General features: G+C 37.1%; 1 protein-coding gene across 7 annotated transcripts in view; it reads right to left on the bottom strand.

The window, feature by feature from the left end:
* The window catches only part of ZFYVE16 (zinc finger FYVE-type containing 16), a 61,459-nt gene that overhangs the window by 2,998 nt on the left and 38,557 nt on the right, over positions 1-19,904 (bottom strand). For 4 of the 7 annotated variants that reach the window (XM_021084493.2, XM_021084492.2, XM_085013911.1 and 1 more), the window contains 6 exons: positions 18,973-19,077; positions 18,028-18,175; positions 14,146-14,226; positions 5,637-5,799; positions 4,190-4,295; positions 2,916-3,083 (listed from right to left, as the gene is read on the bottom strand). In XM_021084493.2, coding sequence (XP_020940152.1) covers positions 2,916-3,083; positions 4,190-4,295; positions 5,637-5,799; positions 14,146-14,226; positions 18,028-18,175; positions 18,973-19,077 — 771 coding nt within the window. Of the gene's footprint in view, positions 1-2,310; positions 3,084-4,189; positions 4,296-5,636; positions 5,800-14,145; positions 14,227-18,027; positions 18,176-18,972; positions 19,078-19,904 lie in introns of all 7 variants that reach the window. The other 3 variants (XR_014838116.1, XR_002341786.2, XR_014838115.1) reach the window with 2 other exon arrangements.

The following is a 19,904-nucleotide window of genomic DNA, read 5'->3' as shown; positions in this document are numbered from 1 at the left end:
ATGTTGCTGTGGCTGTGGTGTAGGCCATCGGCTGCAGCTTCGATCTGACCCCTAGCCTGGGAACTTTCATGTGCCACAGGTGTGTAAAGACCAAAAAAAAAAAAAAAAAAGGGAGTTCTGGCCATGGCTCAGCAGTTAACAAACCCATGTTGGATCCCTTGGATCCCGTGTTGGCTGTGGCATAATCAGGCAGCTACAGCTCCAATTTGACTCCTAGCCTGGGAACCACTATATGCCACGAGTGTGGCCCTAAAAAGACATACAGAAATTGAATTTAATTTTGCTTGTGAAAATCACATTTTAATACTTATGACTAAATAATTAACAGTGCTTACTCAAATAATTATCAGATACTTCCTTGAAAAAGGAATTTTTAATAGTGAGATAAAAATATAAGTTCTTCTTTCCAATAAGAACTATATTGCCTGAAGAAAGGCAAACCTTCAGTACATGAAATTGTTAATGTTTAGGTTAACCATTCTAATGAAAAACATGCTCTGAAATCTATTATAATGGATGTTGGAAACAGAAACAGAAATGTACATTAAAATACTACTGGAGTGCCATTTTTCACCTATTAAACTGGTGAAGTTCAAAAGTTTGATTATATTCTGCTTTGATAAGGATGTGGGGGAAATAATACTCATAAAACTGTGGTAGAAATATAAATTGGCCTAACATATTTAAGACAATATGGTAATATTTATTGCATACATATTTGGACCTAGCAGTTCTACTTGTAGGAATGCTTCTTAAATACTCACACTTATGCAAAAACAAAATATTATAGATACCCTAAATATCCATCAGTACATACCAAACATACATAAGACCCAAATAAATTATGGTACATTTATATAATCAACTACTACTCACCAACTGTTAAAAAAATATGTAGTAATATGAAATATCTCTAAGACATAAGGTAAAGAAGCAAAGTTAAAAGAATAACAATGAAAACAGAAGGACAAAAAGGACGTACAAACTTATTTGCTCATACATGCAAAAAATTGTAAAGAATACCTAGAAATATTTGATTGCCTGATCAGAAAGGGAAAATGAGGAGAGGTATAGAAGTGTGGATTGAAGGGTTAAAAGTCAAAGGTAAGGGAGTTCCCGTTGTGGCTCAGTGGAAACGAATCTGACTAGTATCCTTGAGGATACAGGTTCGATCCCTGGCCTCGCTCAGTGGGTTAAGGATCCAGCATTGCTGTGAGCTGTGGTGTAGGTCGCAGCTGTGGCTCAGATCTTGTGTGGCTGTGGTGTAGGCCAGCAACTACAGCTAGGATTTGACCCCTAGCCTGGGAACCTCCATATGCCGCAGGTGCAGCTCTAAAAAGACAAAAAAGACTAAAAAAAGTCAAGGGTAGGAAGGAGATCTTTCCAAGGTTATTACCTTACACAGCTCTACTGGGAATCATTTACCTTGTCACCAATTACATAGACATACATTTATATAGACACAGAACCAGAGGTCACCAATGACATGTGAATACTACTCTCTAGTAGTATTTAATGTGGTGGTCTTATTGAAAATACATTTGTGAAAATAACAGAAAATATATATTAGTCTCTGACCCTGATTCCTGGCAGAAAGCTCCTAAAACCCTTGTCATATCCTAAGTAATAAGTATACCAGGAGCATCTCTTGTAGTATTTGTCTTTGACTCCATTACTGACACAGAGCTCCTAAAAAGAACTTGTAAATTCCTAAGTGGTAAGAGAAGGAGCATCTTTTGTTCTTCTGAGACAATTCTGGGTGCACTCCTAGATGGGGGCTGATCACCAGAAAGAACAAGCCATGATTAGAAGCTTTAAATTTCCAGCCCTACCCCTCATCCTCCAGATTGTGGAGGGGGGCGAAAAATAGTTAATTGGCCATGCCTGCATGAGGAAGACTCCATAAAATCCCAATAGAAGGAGGTTCAGAGGGCTTTCAGGCTGATGAAGAGATCCACACTGGGAGAGTGATACACCACAACTCCACGGAGGCAGAAACTCCTGCTCAGGACCCTACCAGACCTTGCTCTATATATCTCTACATCTGGCTGTTCACCTGTATATTCTTTAATAACAAACATAAGTAAATACTTCCGAGTTCTGTGAGCCACTCTAGCACAAGGAGGGGGTCTTTAGAACCTCTGATCCATAACTGGTTGGTCAGAAGCACAGGTGATAATTGTGACTGGCAGGTCAAGGAAGGAGGCAGCAGTCTTCTAAGACCTGCAGGATCTGACACTATCTCTGGGAGATGGAGTCAGAATTGACTTGAATTCTTGGACAACCTGCTGGTGTCTGAGAATTGCTTACCGGTATGGAGAAAAGCCTCTACACATCTGGTGACCAGAAGTGTTATGTGAGAGTAATAAGAGACATATACAGGAAAGAAAGACATATTAAGGAAGAATTAGGTTTTTCCCTACAGAGGAAGGAAAAAACAAATTTTTCCTTTTAGACTTTTGTAATTTTAAGTCACATGAATATAGAATTTAGCATAGTTTTTAAAACCTACTTATCAAGCAGGAATTTTATGGAGCAGGGGTCAGCAAACTATGGCCTCTGGGTTAATCTGGCCCAACAAATGTTTTTTAAATAAAATTTCACTGGAATACAGCTGAGCTCATTAGTTTACATACCGTCCATAGCTGCTTTCACGCTATAATGGTAAAGTATTTGTGAAAGAAATCAGATCACCCACAATGCCTAAATTATTTACTGTATGGCTTTTTACTAGAAAGTTTGCTGGCCCCTGTGTACACAGTAAAGGAGAGAATGTGCATGAAGTAGGTAGCAAACATTAATGTTCAATAAATTTTAGTTCTCTTCAGTCATTCCAAAGTGAAAGGTTACAGAAAAAACTTTTGCTTATTTTAATATATATTCATTTCAAAAATACATCACAAAACATGCCTCACCATATCAGTGTCAATGGATACTCTGAGGCCAATTTTATTCATTCCATTACACTTTAGAGTTTTCAGATGAGGGCACAGTGCAGCACTACAAGCCATGGCTATTTCTTTTGCAAACTGATAACGAGTTGCTGAAAGAGATAAATCCTGGTCCTTCAGAAAGTAGAACACCTGAAATATATTTAATTAGGAAAGAAGTCATGATTAAGATTGAGTAGCTTTAAAACCTGCAACAACTGCTCTTTTCAATTCAACTTTACGAATAAAATTCCAAAGTTAGTGCCATGAAATTCACTAGTTGAGAATATTCTCTTTATATAGCCTGATCTGTACTGTAAGTAAAAACTTAAAACCAAATGTTAGGGAATATGGGAATAACTCAGCTATTTTTGCCTAAAGTTAACTTGCAGCAACAAAAGCCTTGTTCACTCAGTTTAAAGAAGGGATACTAAAGAGTCCACCCTATAAGATCACCATCCTATAAGGACATCTTAATGAAATTAAGACCAAACAAAGAAATTGTGTTCCATAATTTCTATACCCCCTATAGTTTCTATATTGTACACAAAGAATAAGAAATTTGTAACACTGACTGTCTGACCCAAGTGTAGAATGAGAGGGAGTGTAGAGGTGGACTAAGGGGCTGGAAGTCTATAGTTTCCTATTGTCTCTCTCTCCTTTTTCTTCTTTTCGCCCACACCCACAGCATGTGGAAATTCCCAGGCCAGCGATCAAGCCCATGCACAGCAGTGACCCAACCCACTACAGTGACAATGCTGGATTCTTAACCCACTGTGCCACAAGAGAACTCCCATATTCTCTTATTTTAAAAAAAATGAGAACATGCAAATGCAAAAATAACTTTCATACGTGAATGCTGATTATAAACTGATATCTATAAAATATTTTTTTTGTAAAATAAGAAAAAATGAAAATAGTATGGTCAAATATCTATAAAATATTTTATTTTTGTAAAATAAAAAAATGAAAATAGTATGGTCAAATATTATTGTGCAAACGAAGATGGCAGTGCTACCAAAACTTAACTTGGAGCTGGCAGGCTGTACCACCATATAAGAGCCAGAAATAACTCACTGGAAATCAAATCATGTATAGAAGGCAGTCTATTGTGGAGATATGTGTGTCCCAAGTTATAAAGTGTAATAAGCTACACCTAAACATTCAGAGGTTGAGTACTACAAAGTCTCCAAGTTAACACAAACAAAAACATATCCAAACACAGCATGTACATGGAAGGAATCATCTTTCTCAGCTACCTCAGTGCACTTTACAGTCTGCTCATCAGTTTCAAAATCTGCTTCCAGTTTTATTTTTTCACTTGGAAATCCTTGTAATGATATTCCATCCACTGAACTAATAACACTGAAGAAAAAAATTGTAAATACAACAGCATTATTAATAGCAAAAGCTTTATATGAAATGATTAGATTTGAACAAAGGGAATAGGAAGAAAATTAGGCATTAGAAATTAAAGCACTAGTAAGATATCTTGATTATGTACAAGATAATTAAAACTGTAGTTCATACTTATCTGCCAAGATTTCCTGATTGTATAGCAAATCATATCTACCTTTTTCAAGTGCTCACTTGTGACCTGAAGTTTAAAATACCTTATAATAGTTTCCTAACAGAAAAGCTGCCTCATGAATTTCAAAAATTCTATCTTGGGATCCTTCAGTGTTAGCCCTCTTCTTCCTTTTTTGCTTCAGACCTCTTAGCCAAACTCCAAAAAGGAAAGAATATGGGTAACTAAACAGAAGAGGGAATAGCAGTAATATTCTGCAAGGCTTCTAATGTACGTATTATTGAATTTGGTTGTTTGTATTTACAGTGAATCAATATAATACAAAATAAACATCCAAAGGGAATCGCTTCCTTTTTAGTTTTGTTTTTTGGCTGCCCCACGGCATATGGAGTTCCTGAGCCAGGGATCAGATCCTAGCCACAGTTTCGACACAGTTGCAACCTAAGCTACAGCTGCAGCAATGCTGGGTCCTTAACCCACTGTGCCGGCTGGGGATTGAACCTGTGTCCCAGCATTCCAAAGATGCCACGAATCCCACTGCGCCAAACTTGAAACTCCGAAGGGAATCTATTCCTTATTTGACAAAAATAATCTGAAATAATTCTGTGGAAATCCATATCTGGTATGAAAAAGGCAGTATGGGGTAGAAATATGTGTCTGCCTAAAGGTACCATACAGCAGACAAATTATCTTGTCTTTCTCAGACCTGGCATCAAGCCTACACTGCTACACAATGAACATTTTATCACTAGCCTCCTCCCAAACTAACCACACTTTAATAATTTACAGCATCTGGTGTTCCTTTTGTGGTTCAGCGCGTTACAAACCTGACTAGTAGCCATGGGGATGCGGGTTCAATCCCTGCCTCTGTCAGTAGGTTAAGGATCTGGCATTGCTGTGGCTGTGGCAATTCGACCCCTAGCTTGGGAACTTCCATATGCCACAGGTGCAGCCCTAAAAAAAATAATAATTTACAGCATCCTGGCCAAGAAAATGTATGTAACACTGGTTAGGTACATGTGTGAAAAAACAGACTATTTATTAATTAAGAGTATAAGCATTTAAATTAATGGTATAATTCTATATTTACTTATAAAATATTTAATTTTGCTAACAGGATGTTTTCATCCTTTCCCCTCCATCAAATCAGTTAGATTTTGGAAACAAAAAATTCCTACCCTTTATTTCCCTTTTCTTCAGAGTCTACCCAGCAGATATCCACATATTCTCTCATGTCTACAGCATCAGCTTTCCCACATGTAATTTTAAAGTCTTTTTGTTCTCGTAGAGCTAGCCGCAAGCCATCCATTGTCTCTGGGGTAATTTGTACCATTAAGCCATCTAAAAATGAGAGTTACATTTCACATTTCTTTTATAAAATATCAAATTATATGTTAAGCCATAAATTTTGCTATCAAAAGATGTTCTGTGCAAGTTTTAAATCATCTGTTAAATCATCTTGATGGTTGTTCTATGCTAGAAAATATGAAAAATATTTCACAATGTTCAAGATTCTTTTTTTAATGGTTAAACAAAAGTGAGAATTTCTATTTTTAGCTATGATGAAATAACTGCCCTTTTGTTATGATAACTAACCATAAAACTAGACAAATGTATGAAGCAATTATTTTTAGGTACTGGACAACAGAAATTAAAAAATCAAGATCCCTACAGGAAAACTCAATAAGTGACCCCACAACTGCCCCAGCTCTCTGCTGGGGAACAATTTCTTCATGTGACCATTAAGCCTACAATGGCCCTACTGGGCTGAGAAGTCAGAGGTAAGAGTTTAAGGATGCCTAAAATCTGTGGTCAAGACACTGAAAAGGGAGAGCACCAGAAGAATCTGTGCATGGGCTTCTTTGAGTCCTTGGACTAGAAGAGGGACACATTAATAGAATGACAGTAAATAAGGCCTGACAGCCAAAAAACACATAAAAAGATGTTCAACATCACTCATTATTAGAGAAATGCAAATCAAAACCACTATGAGGTACCACCTTACACCAGCCAGAATGGCCATCATTAGAAAGTCTACAAACAATAAGTGCTGAAGAGGATGTGGAGAAAAAGGAACCCTATTACACTGTTGGTGGGATTGTAAATTGGTGCAACCACTGTGGAAAACAGTATGGATATACTGTTTTCTAAAACAGAACTAAAAACAGAACTACCATTTGACCCAGCAATCCCACTCTTAGGCATCTATCCAGAGAAAACCATGACTCGAAAAGACACATGTACTCCCATGTTCATTGCAGCACTATTGTCAATAGCCAAGACATGGAAACAACCTAAATTCCATCGACAGAGGAGTGGATCAAGAAGATGTGGTACATATACACAATGGAATATTACTCAGCCATTAAAAGTAATGAAATACCGGCATTTTTAGCAACATGGATGGAACCTAGAAACTATCATGTTAAGTGAAGTCAATCAGACAATGAGACACCAACATCAAATGCTATCACCTACGTGTGGAATCTGAAAAAAGGACAGAATGAATTTCTTGGCAGGACAGATACTGACTCACAGACTTTGAAAAACTTATGGTTTCCAAAGAAGACAGTTTGGGGGGTGGGGGAATGCACTGGGGGTGTGGGATGGAAATCCTATAAAACTGGATTGTGATGATCATTGTACAACTACAAATGTAATAAATTCATTGAGTAATAAAAAATTAAATAAATAAATAAACATAAGGCCTGATGGAAAACAGCTGTTACAGGGTTGGGAGCAAAAGAGATATCAGAAGTCAAGCAATATTGGGGGTAAGTGGTAGTCTGCATCAACCAAAACAGACATTAGCACTTCATTAACCTGAACTGTAGAAAAGCCAAGACAAAGCCCTTACAAAAATCTGCAGGCAAAACAGATTTGGAGACTGAGGCCTACCAGACTGTAAACCCCTTAGGATTTCCACAAATCAATCTGTTAACAAAATAAAAAATAAAACACACCAGCTCAAAGTGATCAGACACAAAAACACCTGCTTAAACATAAATAAACCTTCTTCAGCAAAAGTTAATAGAATCTAAAGTCTTTAAAGCATGTCAATAATAGGGAGTTCCCCTTGAAGCTCAGCGGAAACAAAACCAACTAATTACCATGAGGCTATGGGTTCGATCCCTGGCCTTGCTCAGTGGGTTAAGGATCTGGTGTTGCTATGAGCTGTGGTGTAGGTCACAGATGCGGCTTGGATCCTGTGTTGCTGTGGCATAGGCTGGCAGCTGTAGCTCTGATTCTACCCTTAGCCTGAGAAGCTCCATATGTCTCAGGTGTGGCCTTGTCAATAATGACAAGTACATAATAAAAAATTACTAGACAAAGCCAGGAAAATGTGAGCCCCTAAGCAACTGAAACCAACCTTGAGATGGCCAAGACATTGGATTAAGCACACAAACACTTTAAAATATTTATTCTAAAATATATTCAAAAATGAAAAGCAATATCGGCCAAATGTATAAACAGATTTTGTTGGACATCCTGCTGTGGTGCAATGGGATCAGCAGCATCTTGGGAGTGCTAGGATGCCCATTTGATCCCTGGCCTGGCACAGTGGGTCAAGGATTTGGTGTTGCTGCAGCTGCAACTTAAGTTGCAACTGTGACTCAGATCTGATCCCTGGCCCAGGGACTCCATATGCCACATGGTGGCCAAAAAAGAAAAAAAGAAAATGTATAAACAGATTTTATAAAATCTTAACCGAGAAAGAGAATCTAGAAAACCTTCCCACACAATTCCAGAACTGAAAATGTAGTCCATCAAAAACAGAAATCTTAATGGACAGGCTGAGGAGTAGATTGAAGACAGCAAAAGAAAGAATCAGAGAACATAATGAAATGTCAATAAAAATGATCAAATCTGAAGAACCTAGAGAAAAAAAAAATGAAAAGTGAACAAAGTATCAAAGACCCATGGGATGGTATAAAATAATCTAATGTAGATAGATATACATATGCACAGCTAGATATCTCCCAGAAGGAGAAGAAAGATCAGGACATTAAAAAAAAAAAAAAAAAAAAAAAAAAAAAAAAAAAAAAAAAAAAAAGTAGAGTGTCCGTCTAGGTGCAGCAGAAAGAAATCTGACTAGGAACCATGAGGTTGCAGGTTCAATCCCTGGTCTCACTCAGTGGGTTAAGGATCCAGTGCTTCTGTGAGTTGTGGTGTAGGTGGCAGACGTGGCTCAGATCTGGCATTGCTGTGGCTCTGGCGTAGGCTGGCAGCAACAGCTCTGATTAGACCCCTAGCCTGGGAACCTCCACGGGTGAGGCCCTAAAAAGACAAAAGATCAAAAAAAAAAACAAAAAAGTAAGAAATTCCCAAATTTGATGAAAAATATTGACATACACATCCAAGAAGCTCAATAAATGCTAAGTAGGATGAATACAAGGAAAACCACATTGAGACACATCACAGTAAAAATAGTAAAAACCAAAGGTGAAAAGGCTATCCTGAAAGCAGTCTGAGGAAAAGGGCACATTAAATAAAAGGAAAATATAAAAACTGTTATTTACTTTTTATCATTTCTATAAAATGACATCTTTTTAAAAAAAGACTTTCAAAGCAGAATTTTTTTTTTTTTTTCCTTTTCGGCCATATCTGCAGAATATGGAAGTTCCTGGGCCAGGTAACAAATCTGTGCTGGAACTATAACCGGTGCCACAGTTGTAGCAACACTGGATCCTTAACCCACTGCATCAGGCCAGGAATCAAACTGGCCTCCACAGAAACAAGCCAGATCATTAACCCACTGCACCACGGTAGCGACCCCCCAAGGTACAACTTTCTACCTAGCAAAAATACCCTTAAAAAATGAGAATGAAATAAAGGCACCATAAGAGAAATGAAAGGCAAGACAACTTTAGATAAATGAAAGCCAGCCAATTTGCACTGTAAAAAATACTAGTGACTTCTGGTTTCTGCCCTAACATGTAAAGAGCTTGGACGTTGTCACTCCCATCTTCATAACAAGAAAGAAGCTCAACAATAAAATGACTAGGAATAAACTGAACTGCTATTCAACATAGCACTGAAAGTCCTAGCCACAGCAATCAGACAAGAAAAAGATAAGTTATCAAAGAGATAGAAGGAAAGAGGTAAAACTGTCATTCTATACGGATGACATGATATCCCAAATGGAAAAGCCTAAAGACTCTACACCAAAACTATTAGAACTGATAAACGAATTCCACAAGGAAGCAGGATACAATACTGACAGACAGAAATCCATTGCATTTCTTTAACAATAAACAATCAGAAAGAGAAAGTTAAAAAAAAAAAAAACCTTTTAAAAACTGTGTCAAAAGGAGTTCCCTGGTGTCCTAGCAGTTAAAGGTCTGATGTCACTTCTGTGGCTCAAGTCACTGCTGTGGTTCAGGTTTGACCCCTGGCCCAGGAACTTCTGCATACTGTGGGCATGGCTAAAAAAATTAAAAATAAACAAAATTGCATCAAAAAAACTCTCCAAACCCTAGGAGTTAACTTGACCAAGGAGATGAAAGACTTACACACTAAGAACTACAAAATACTGATAAAGGAAACTGAAGCTAAATCAAAGAAATTAAAAGATATCCCATGTGCTCTTGGGACGAGAAGAATTAATTTTGTTAAAATGGCCATACCACCTAAAGCAATCTACAGACAATGCAATCCCTAGCAAATTACCCATGACATTTTTCACAGAGCTAAAATAAATAATCTTGAAATTGACATGGAACCACAAAAGACCCAGAACTGCCAAAGCAATCCTGAGGAAGAAGAACGAAGATGTAGGCATAAGCTTCCTAATGTTCAGACCATATTATGGTAATCAAAACAACATGGTATTGGCATAAAAACAAACATAAATCAATAGAGCAGAACAGAGAAGCCAGAAATAAACCTGCACACCTACAGTCAATCTTTGACAAAGGTGGCAAGTATATACAATGGAGAAAACACAGTCTTTTCACTAAGTGGTGGTGGGAAAGCTGGTCAGCCTCATGTTAGTCAAGGAAAGCACAACACTCCTTCACACCATATAAAAAGATAAAGACCTAAATATAAGACCTGACATCAAAAAACTCCTAGGAGAGAAAACAGGCAAAACATTCTTGGACATAAATTATAGCAATATTTTCTTAGGTCAGTCTCTTAAGACAAAAGAAACAGAGGCAAAAATAAACAGATGGGACCTAATTAAACTCAAAAGCTTTTGCACAGGAGTTCCCGTTGTGGCACAGTGTTTAATGAATCCAACTAGGAACCATGAGGTTGCGGGTTCGATCCCTGGCCTTGCCCAGTGGGTTAAGGATCTGGCATTGCCATGAGCTATGGTGTAGGTTGCAGACGTGGCTCCGATCTTGCGTTGCTGTGGCTCTGGCGTAGGCCGGCGGCTACAGCTCTGATTAGACCCCTAGCCTGGGAACCTCCATATGCCGCAGGAAGCAGCCCTAGAAAAGGCAAAAAGACAAAAAAAAAAAAAAAACTTTTATAAACAAAATGAAAAGAGAACCTACAGAATGGGAGAAAATATTTGCAAATGATGCAACAATAAGAGATTAATTTCCAAAATACACAAACAGCTCATATACCTCAATATAAAAAAAAAAATCAATACAATCCAAAAAATGGGCAGAAGACCTAAACAGACATTTCTCCAAAGAAGACATACAGAAGAGAAAGAGGCACATGAAAACATGCTCACTGCTGCTATTAGAGAATGCAAATCAAAACTATAATAAGGTATCACCTCACACAGGTTAGAATGGCTTTCATCTAAAACCCTACCAATAGGAGTTCTCGCTGTGGCTCAGCAGAAATGAATCTGACTAGCATCCAAAAAGTCTACAAATAATAAATGCTTGAGAAGGTGTAGAGAAAAGGAAACTCTCCTACAATAATGGTAGGAATGTAAGTTGGTACAGTCACTATGGAAAACAGTATGGCGGTTCCTTAAAAAACTAAAAATAAAGCTACTATATGATCCAGTAATTGAACTCCTGGACATATATCCAGAAAAGATGAAAACCCTTAATTTGAAAAGATACATGCACCCCAATGTTCATAGCAGCACTGTTTATAATAGCTAAGACATGGAAGCCACCAAAGTATCCACTGACAGATGAATGAATAAAGAAGATATGGTATATATGTGTACCACACACACACACACTGGAGTACTACTCAGCCATTAAAAAAGAATGAATTTTTGCCATTTGCAACCACATGAACAGACTTGGAGGGTATTATGCCAAGTAAATTAAGTCAGACAGAGAAAGACAAATACTGTATCACCTATATGTGGAATCTAAAAAATAAAACTAGTGAATTTAACAAAAAAGAAACAGACTCATATATATAGGGAACCTAGGGGTTACCAGTGGGAAGAGGTAAGCAGGGAGGGGCAATATAGGGGTAAGAGATTAAAAATTACAAACCGAAAAAAAAAAGTACAAGCTAGTATGTATAAAATGAATAAGATACAAGGGTACATACTATAGTACAGGGAATAAGCCAATATTTTATAACTATAAGTGAATACAACCTTTAATTGTGACTCACTTTGTTGTATACCTGACACTTATGAAATATCAACTAATTTTAAAAATTAGAATGGCATTTACATTATACTAAAATTATAATAAATTAACATTTACATCAGCAATAAAATCTATAAGGTACAGGAATAAATCAAGAAAAGATATTCAAGACCTATATAAAAAATATAAAGTCTTACTGAAAGATATGAGGTATTATCTAAATAAATTGAAAGTAGTCACTATACATGAATAGAAACAATGAAAATGTAAAATATGCCAGTTTTCTCAAAAATTTAACTAGCAATTTAATGCAATTTCAATAAAAAGTCATGTCCCTTTTAGAACCTGACAAGTTGATCCCAAAATTAATATGATAAAACAAAAGGCTTAGATTGTACAGAGCACTACTAAAATGAGGAATAAGGCATGTGTGTAACATCAGAGATGGGAGGACTTCCTATAAAGCTATGTAATTGAGATAGTATGTAAGAGGATATCAGTGAAAATGCAGACTAAGAATCTCCAAAAGTACTCCATAAAAGAACAAGGAAACTGATCAACTGTCAGACGCAAATTTTTCAAAGCTCTGGAAGTTAATCAAAGGCTGGAGCAAGCTGGGGAAAAATGTATTTAAGAAAAACAGAAGGATCCTTATAAAAACAGCAAGCTTTGTTTTATTTTAACTTTCCTATTCCCAACTCCTCCTCTCAAGCTTAGCAGAAGTCTTAAAAACCAACAGCCTGAAATCAAAGTGAAAATCAACAGCTTGGTATCCACTGCAGAGGGCAAATGGGGCTGGAGCTCATTCAAAACCATATTACTGAAGAATTTCATTTTGTGACTTGTCAGGTGGTTCCCTGGAAGACTTCACTTACAATACTGCCTTTTTTTTTTTTTTTTTTTTTTTGGTCTTTTCTAGGGCTACACCCAAGGCATATGGAGGGTCCCAGGCTAAGGGTCCAACCAGAGCTGTAGCAGCCAGCCTATACAACAACCGCAGCAATGCGGAATCCGAGCCACATCTGCGACCTATACCACAGCTCACGGCAACGCCAGATCCTTAACCCACTGAGCAAGGTCAGGGATTGAACCTGCAAACTCATGGTTCCTAGTCGGGTTTGTTAACCACCGAGCCACAACGCTGTCTTTATTTGACCTGACTATAAGGTTGCCCAGTGAAAAAGTCTTTTCTTTTCTTTTTTTTTTCTGTCCTTTTAGGGCCATAGCCACAGCACATAGAAGTTCCCAGGCTAGGGGTTGAACTGGAGCTGCAGCTGCAGGCCTACAACACCACCACAGCAACACCAGATCAGAGCTGCGCCTGCAACCTACACTCCAGCTCATGGCAGTGCCAAATCCTTAACCCACTGAGTAAGGCCAGGGATTGAACCCACATCCTCATGGATACTAGTCAGGTTCATTACCGCTGAGCCACAACAGGAACTCCAAAAAAGCCTTTTCTTAGGGAACATTTGTCAAAAACAGAGGAGTTTTTATTGAAATTGCATTAAATTGCTAGTTTAATTTTTGAGAAAACTGGCATATTTTCTATTTTCATTATTTCTATTCATGTATAGTGAATAGTCCCCTAGCCTGGGAACTTCGATATGCCACAGGTGCAGCCCTAAAAACAAAACAAAACAACAACAACAAAAACAATTAGGGGCCCATCATCAACATCATAGCTACCTGTGGCAGCAGAAAACTGTAGAGGCAAACAATAAGCCAACCAACCACTTAAAAGGAAAAGTTGGGGAATAAGATGCGCATGAGAGCTTTAAAAAACTCTAACATGTTTCTGGGAATTTAGAAGATGGCATGCTTCTAAAATATTGTATGCATGCCCAGGGTGTGTGCATGCCAAGGAAGGACTAGAGAAGACCCTAAACTCTTACCTCAGACTGACTTTTAGACTATGCACAAGCAGGAAGTGCAGGCTAAGGCAGACTTGGTCAATCTTGAGGTAGACTCAAATATGAAAACTAAAATTTTATGTAGTCGTGCTCTAGTTTTTGGGCTGGGTGAGTGAAGATTTCACATAAGTTTGTGGTACTATGCTTTGTAATTCACATATATATTCTTTTGCAAGTAGCCAATACATTTTTAAATGGAAATGGAAAACATCTTTACATTAAAACAATCTTAAAGATGAAACTCATACCTTCAACTATGCTGGATTTGGCAAGAAACCCTGAAGATGCTTTTAAAGCTCCATTGAATACCACAAAACTTGCACCTGTCACTGATTAAAAAAAATAATAATTATTACTTATGTTTTAACCTGCTCTTTTTTATGCTATATATTTGTTAAATGCATAACGTAGAACATAGCACATTTTAAGTAACTGATATATGCCACGCCATGCTCATACCACTTATTTTAGAATAACAACAACAAAAAAAACCAAATAAAATATTGCAAAGAAGTTATTTAAAGCTTGTATCTAATGATTGATGACTGTTGTATTATTTACAATGTTTGTACTTTTTTAATTTTTTTTTTTTTTTTTTTGGTCTTTTTGCCTTTCCTGGGGCCACTCCCTAGGCATATGGAGGTTCCCGGACTAGTGGTCTAATGGGAGCTATAGCCACCGGCCTACGCCAGAGCCACAGCAACACCAGATCCGAGCAGCGTATGCGACCTACACCACAGCTCACGGCAACACCGGATCCTTAACCCACTGAGCAATGCCAGGGATCGAACCTGCAACTTCATGGTTCCTAGTCGAATTCATTAACCACTAAGCCACGATGAGAACGCCTAATTTTTTTAAAAAAAAATTTACTTATTGGAATTCCCATTGTGGCACAGCAGAAACAAATCCAACTAGGAACCTTGAGGTTGTGGGTTCGATCCCTGGCCTTGCTCAGTGGGTTAATGATCCGGCATTGCCGTGAGCTATAGTGCAGGTAGCAGACGAGGCTCAGATCTGGCTTTGCTGTGGCTATGGCATAGGCCGGCAGCTGTAGCTCTGATTCAATTGCTAGCCTGGGAACCTCCATATGCCATGGGTGCGGCCCTAAAACAAACAAAAAAACATGATTTGTTTGCTTTTTAGGGCCACAGCTGCAGCATATGGAAGGTCTCAGGCTAAGCACTGAATCAGAGCTGCAGCTGCAGGCCTAAGCCACTGCAACTCGGGATCCAAGCCATGTGTGTGACCTACAATACAGCTCACACAACTCTGGCTCCTTAACCCATGAGCTAGGCCAGGGATTGAACCTTCATCCTCATGGATACTAGTCAGATTCATTACCACTGAGCCCCTGTGAGAACTCCCATATTTTTTTTTTTTTTTTTGTCTTTTTAGGGCTATACCTGTGGCATAAGGAGGTTCCCAGGCTAGGGGTCAAATAGGAGCAGCAGCCACTGGCCTAAACCACAGCTATAGCAACACACCAGATCTGGGCTACATCAGCAATCTATGCTGCAGCTTGCGGCAATGCTAGAGCATTTAATCTACTGTGCAAGGCCAGGGATAGAATCAGCATCCTCATGCATACTACTTGGGTTCTTAACCTGCTGAGCCACAGTGGAAACTCCTACAATGTCTGTAATTAAGTGAGGGTGTGGGAAATCAATTATCTAGCATGAATGAAAGCACAAATCAGAACAATCTCTATAGAGGTCAACTATATAAAGAGCTATTAAAATTATGTTTGCTTTGATGTACCAATTCCACTTTCAGGAATTAATGGCACATATACAAGATTATTCACTGTGAATTTTTATAAATAGCTAAGAATTGACAGCAATTGTCAATTAAGAAGGGAAAATTAAATGATGTTCCATATAAAGTGGAAAGCTATGTACAATGTGGAAGTTCTTTATATACTAACAAAGAATAATCTTTAAAAGAAAAAAAAGGTTCACACAGAAAAGAAAATCATGGACTTGGAGAACAGACTTGTGGTTGCCCAGGGGAAGGAGAAGGGAGGGGGAGGGATCGGGAGTTTGGGGTTAATGGATGCAAACTATTGCTCTTGGAATGGACTTAAAATGAGATCCTGCTGTGTAGCACTGAGAACTATGTCTAGATACTTACACTGCAACACAACAATGGGAGGAAAAATTATGTATACATGTATGTGTAACTTGGTCCCCATGCTGTACAGTGGAAAAAATAAATAAAATTAAAAAAAAAAGAAAAAAAAAGGTTCAGAATGTAAAGAATGTTAAAACTTTTTTAAAAAGGGGAACAAAATGTGTGTGTAGAGGGGTTTGCTTAAAGATACAACAAAGCAAGAGGTCTCTGAAAGAATTTACCAGAAACTAATAACATTGGTTTGGTTCCCTATGTAGAGGGCAAGAGGGTAGTTTGGGCATCCAGGGAAGAAAGGATATTTTGCAGTGTAAATATTTATACCTTTTGAATGTCATACCACATAAATAATCATCAAATAAATATGAAGTAGCTGTTAAATTGTCAATGGCATGTTAAATTTTAAAAAGCACAATATGGAGTTCCCCTTGTGGCTCAGCAGAAATAAATCTGACTAGCATCCATGAGGACACAGGTTCAATCCCTGGCCTCACTCAGTGGGTTAAGGATCCGGCATTGCTGTGAGCTGTGTAGGTCACAGATTCGGCTCAGACCTGGTGCTGCTGTAGCTGAGGCGTAGGCTGGCAGCTGTAGCTCCGAATGGACCCCTAGCTTGGGAACCTCCATATGCCATGGGTGCCGTCCTAAAAAAGCAAAAAAGTAAAAAAATAAAAAACTTAAAAACCACAATAGAAAAGTAAATATCTGGTATAAGAATCATCTATTTAACACATATATCAATATTAGAAGAAAATTATGTCAACAAAGACATATCTTGGTACTTTTTCCCTTTTACTACATTTCTTGAAACATTTTCTAAGCTTACTAAAAATGAATATATATACTTTCATAATCAGAGGAAAGAATTTTATTAGCAGCCAGAATGTCTATTTTAAATGTGTTATTTAACAATAATGTATTAATTTTATGGACTACATACTTCTACTTAACTTTCAGTTTGTTAGGCTCTCTACTACAAGGATTTGGTAATCATGGCAGTCATTAATGCCATTCAGCCAGAAATGAAAGTACTGATACTTGCATTACCATTTTTATCATTTTTGCATTCCCACATACAGTTTTAGAAGTCATTCTTCATCCATATCTACCCTGTATTCCCCTCTAAGAGGATATGAAGCAGAGAGCAAACAAAGGCAAAAAATACCTCACTCCAAAGACATCTACTATATGGGTTACACTAAACCTGAATATGTCAAAATAAATTCAATATTCCAAGTCTTTAAATGTAATGTTGTACTGGATAAAAAAATTTTTAAATAAAAAAAATTTTTAAAACTACCACATACAGGAGTTCCCATCAGGGCTCAGCGGTTAACGAATATGACTAGTATTCCTGAGGACACAGGTTTGATCCCTGGCCTTGCTCACTGAGTTAAAAGGATCCAGCATTGCCATGAGGTGTAGGCTGCAGAGGTGGCTCAGATCCTGCATTGCTGTGGCTATGGTGTAGGCCAGCAGCTATAGCTCTAATTCAACCCCTAGCCTGGGAAACTCCATATGCCGGGGGTGCAGCCCTGCAAACACACACACACACACACACACACACACACACACAAACTAGCACATACACAAACAGAAATTAGAAGCAATTTGTTTGTATAGCTAAAAATTAAAGTATATTTATTTTATTACCATCAATTCAGCAAATAAGTTATATATCTATTCTAAGCTATATGTTATATATAATAAATAGTTAATATATAATACTATATTATTAATAATATATTACTACATATTTATTTATTAAATATTTATTTTTATTTATTAAGCATTTACTATTAAATTAATATTATTTATCAATAATTAGTATTTATTTGTTTATAAATATTATATAATATTTATATATCAATAATTATATTGTGTATTATAATTATATTATTTCATGTATATTATAATATATATTTATATATACTTCCTTTTTGAAAGAAATTCTACCTTTGAGGTGGTTTTATGGATCAACACTAGAAACTAACACTCACCTTTTCTTGGATGGCCAGTGGCACAATTGGCCTGTGTTTGATAAACTCCATCATTCTGTACACAGACTAGATGAGAATCTGCTTCTGTACTGAAACTAGCTCCAATACTAATGACATGTTCATTAGAAGAATTTATTACTTTCATTACCTGGAAAAAAAAACAATACTCATTTGAAACATTTTTAACATTTTGTAGTTACAATAATTCAAAGAGTCAATTTCTGACCACTTTTATCAAGCTTTAGTCTGGACAACTCCCTGTGAATGTCACTGAAACAAATGTTTTAAGATAAAATCACCTCAGTGAGTTCTCATCATTGCTCAGCAGTTAATGAATCTGACTAGCATCCATGAGGATGCAGGTTCGATCCCTGGCCTTGTTCAGTGGGTTAAAGGATCAGGTGTTGCCGTGACCTGTGGTGTAGGATCATAGGATCGCAGACGCGACTGTGACCGTGGCATAGGCCAGAAACTACAGCTCCAATTGGACCCCTAGCCTGGGAACCTCCATATGCTGCAGTGCAGCCCTAAAAAGATAAAATCACCTCAATTAAAAGACAGACAAGGAGTTCCAGTTACGGCTCAGCAGGTTAAGGACCTGATACTGTTGCTGTGAGGATGAGAGTTCCATCCTTGGCCTGGCTCAGTGGGTTAAGGATCTGGCACTGCTGGAATTGCTGCAGCTCCAATTCAACCCCTGGCCTGGGAACTTCCATAAGTCACAGGTGCGGCCATAAAAAGAAAAAAAGATGAAGCAGGAAAAAAATGAAAAAAACAGGATTAAACAAATCCCCTATTAGGAAACAAATCTAAAATTTCAAAAATAACTTTTTTCATTATATATTAGATAGTCCCATTCAGAACAAACAAATTTAACATACTTCTAAGGAAATCTATATCATTCAGTAATTATCTTCAATATTTGAATAAAGCAATTATACTTACATCGCTGTATTTTTTCCGAGGTATTTTTATGCAACTTTTCCCCATTTCCATATGAATAAACAGCTGATCTATATTATGCAAGGTATATTGGTAATTTCGAAGGTCCTACATAAAATAATGATAATTTCATAAACTTTAAACTACTGTCTATGAACATGTACTTGCCTATTCATTAAGTCCTTTTTTAAAGAGTATCCATCATTTTAAAACTTGTGATACATCAAAACACCATCCAGAAAGTAATACCAACTTCAAAAACCAACTAGTCCTTCCGATTACTCCAGAAAATTAATAAAGAATATCATTCTCAAGAAGAGTTCTGTAGTACTGGGGTGGAGGGTGATGGTGGTGATCTCTTTCTAGCTACAGATCTTCAAAAATAGAATAGGTCTGCCAACCAAACATGTATAAATAAAAGCAAATCCACTGAAATACTTTTCTATGATAATAGGTAAACACAAAATTATAGAAATTAGAGGTAGAAGGGAACCTGAGATCATCTAATCCAATCCTTCCTATTAAAAATGAGAAAACTTAGGCCACAATTTGCTCAAAATCACCAACTGATTGTCTTTACTTTTACTAAAGCTTCAACAACTGTGTAGATTTCACATTACCTAAATGTTAAGCACTACAGCAGAATGAATCAAAAGGCAGTATGAATAAGGTACCCATAAATTAGATGTATTCTAAAAAGCCTTTCACCAGAGCCCATTTATGTTAAATGAGTTAGGATTTATTATAAATGAAATTTCACTATACCGAATATGCCAAATTAGAAAAGGAAATATACATATATATATAATTTGCTAAATAAAATTTTAAATAACAATTTAAGAATATTCAGTTGTATTAATTTATGGATGATAGTAAATTTTTAGAGTTCTTGAGTCAGTATGATAATGAGCATGGAGAATTTAGAAGTCAATGCA

The sequence above is a fragment of the Sus scrofa genome, chromosome 2 (assembly GCF_054392235.1).
Source record: "Sus scrofa isolate SSC_HxYL_T2T_F1_AM1 chromosome 2, Sscrofa_HxYL_maternal_Yorkshire_Landrace_v2.0, whole genome shotgun sequence".
Classification (NCBI taxonomy): domain Eukaryota; kingdom Metazoa; phylum Chordata; class Mammalia; order Artiodactyla; family Suidae; genus Sus; species Sus scrofa.
Note: the sequence above shows the minus strand (reverse complement) of the source record. Positions and strands in the feature narration are given on the sequence as shown.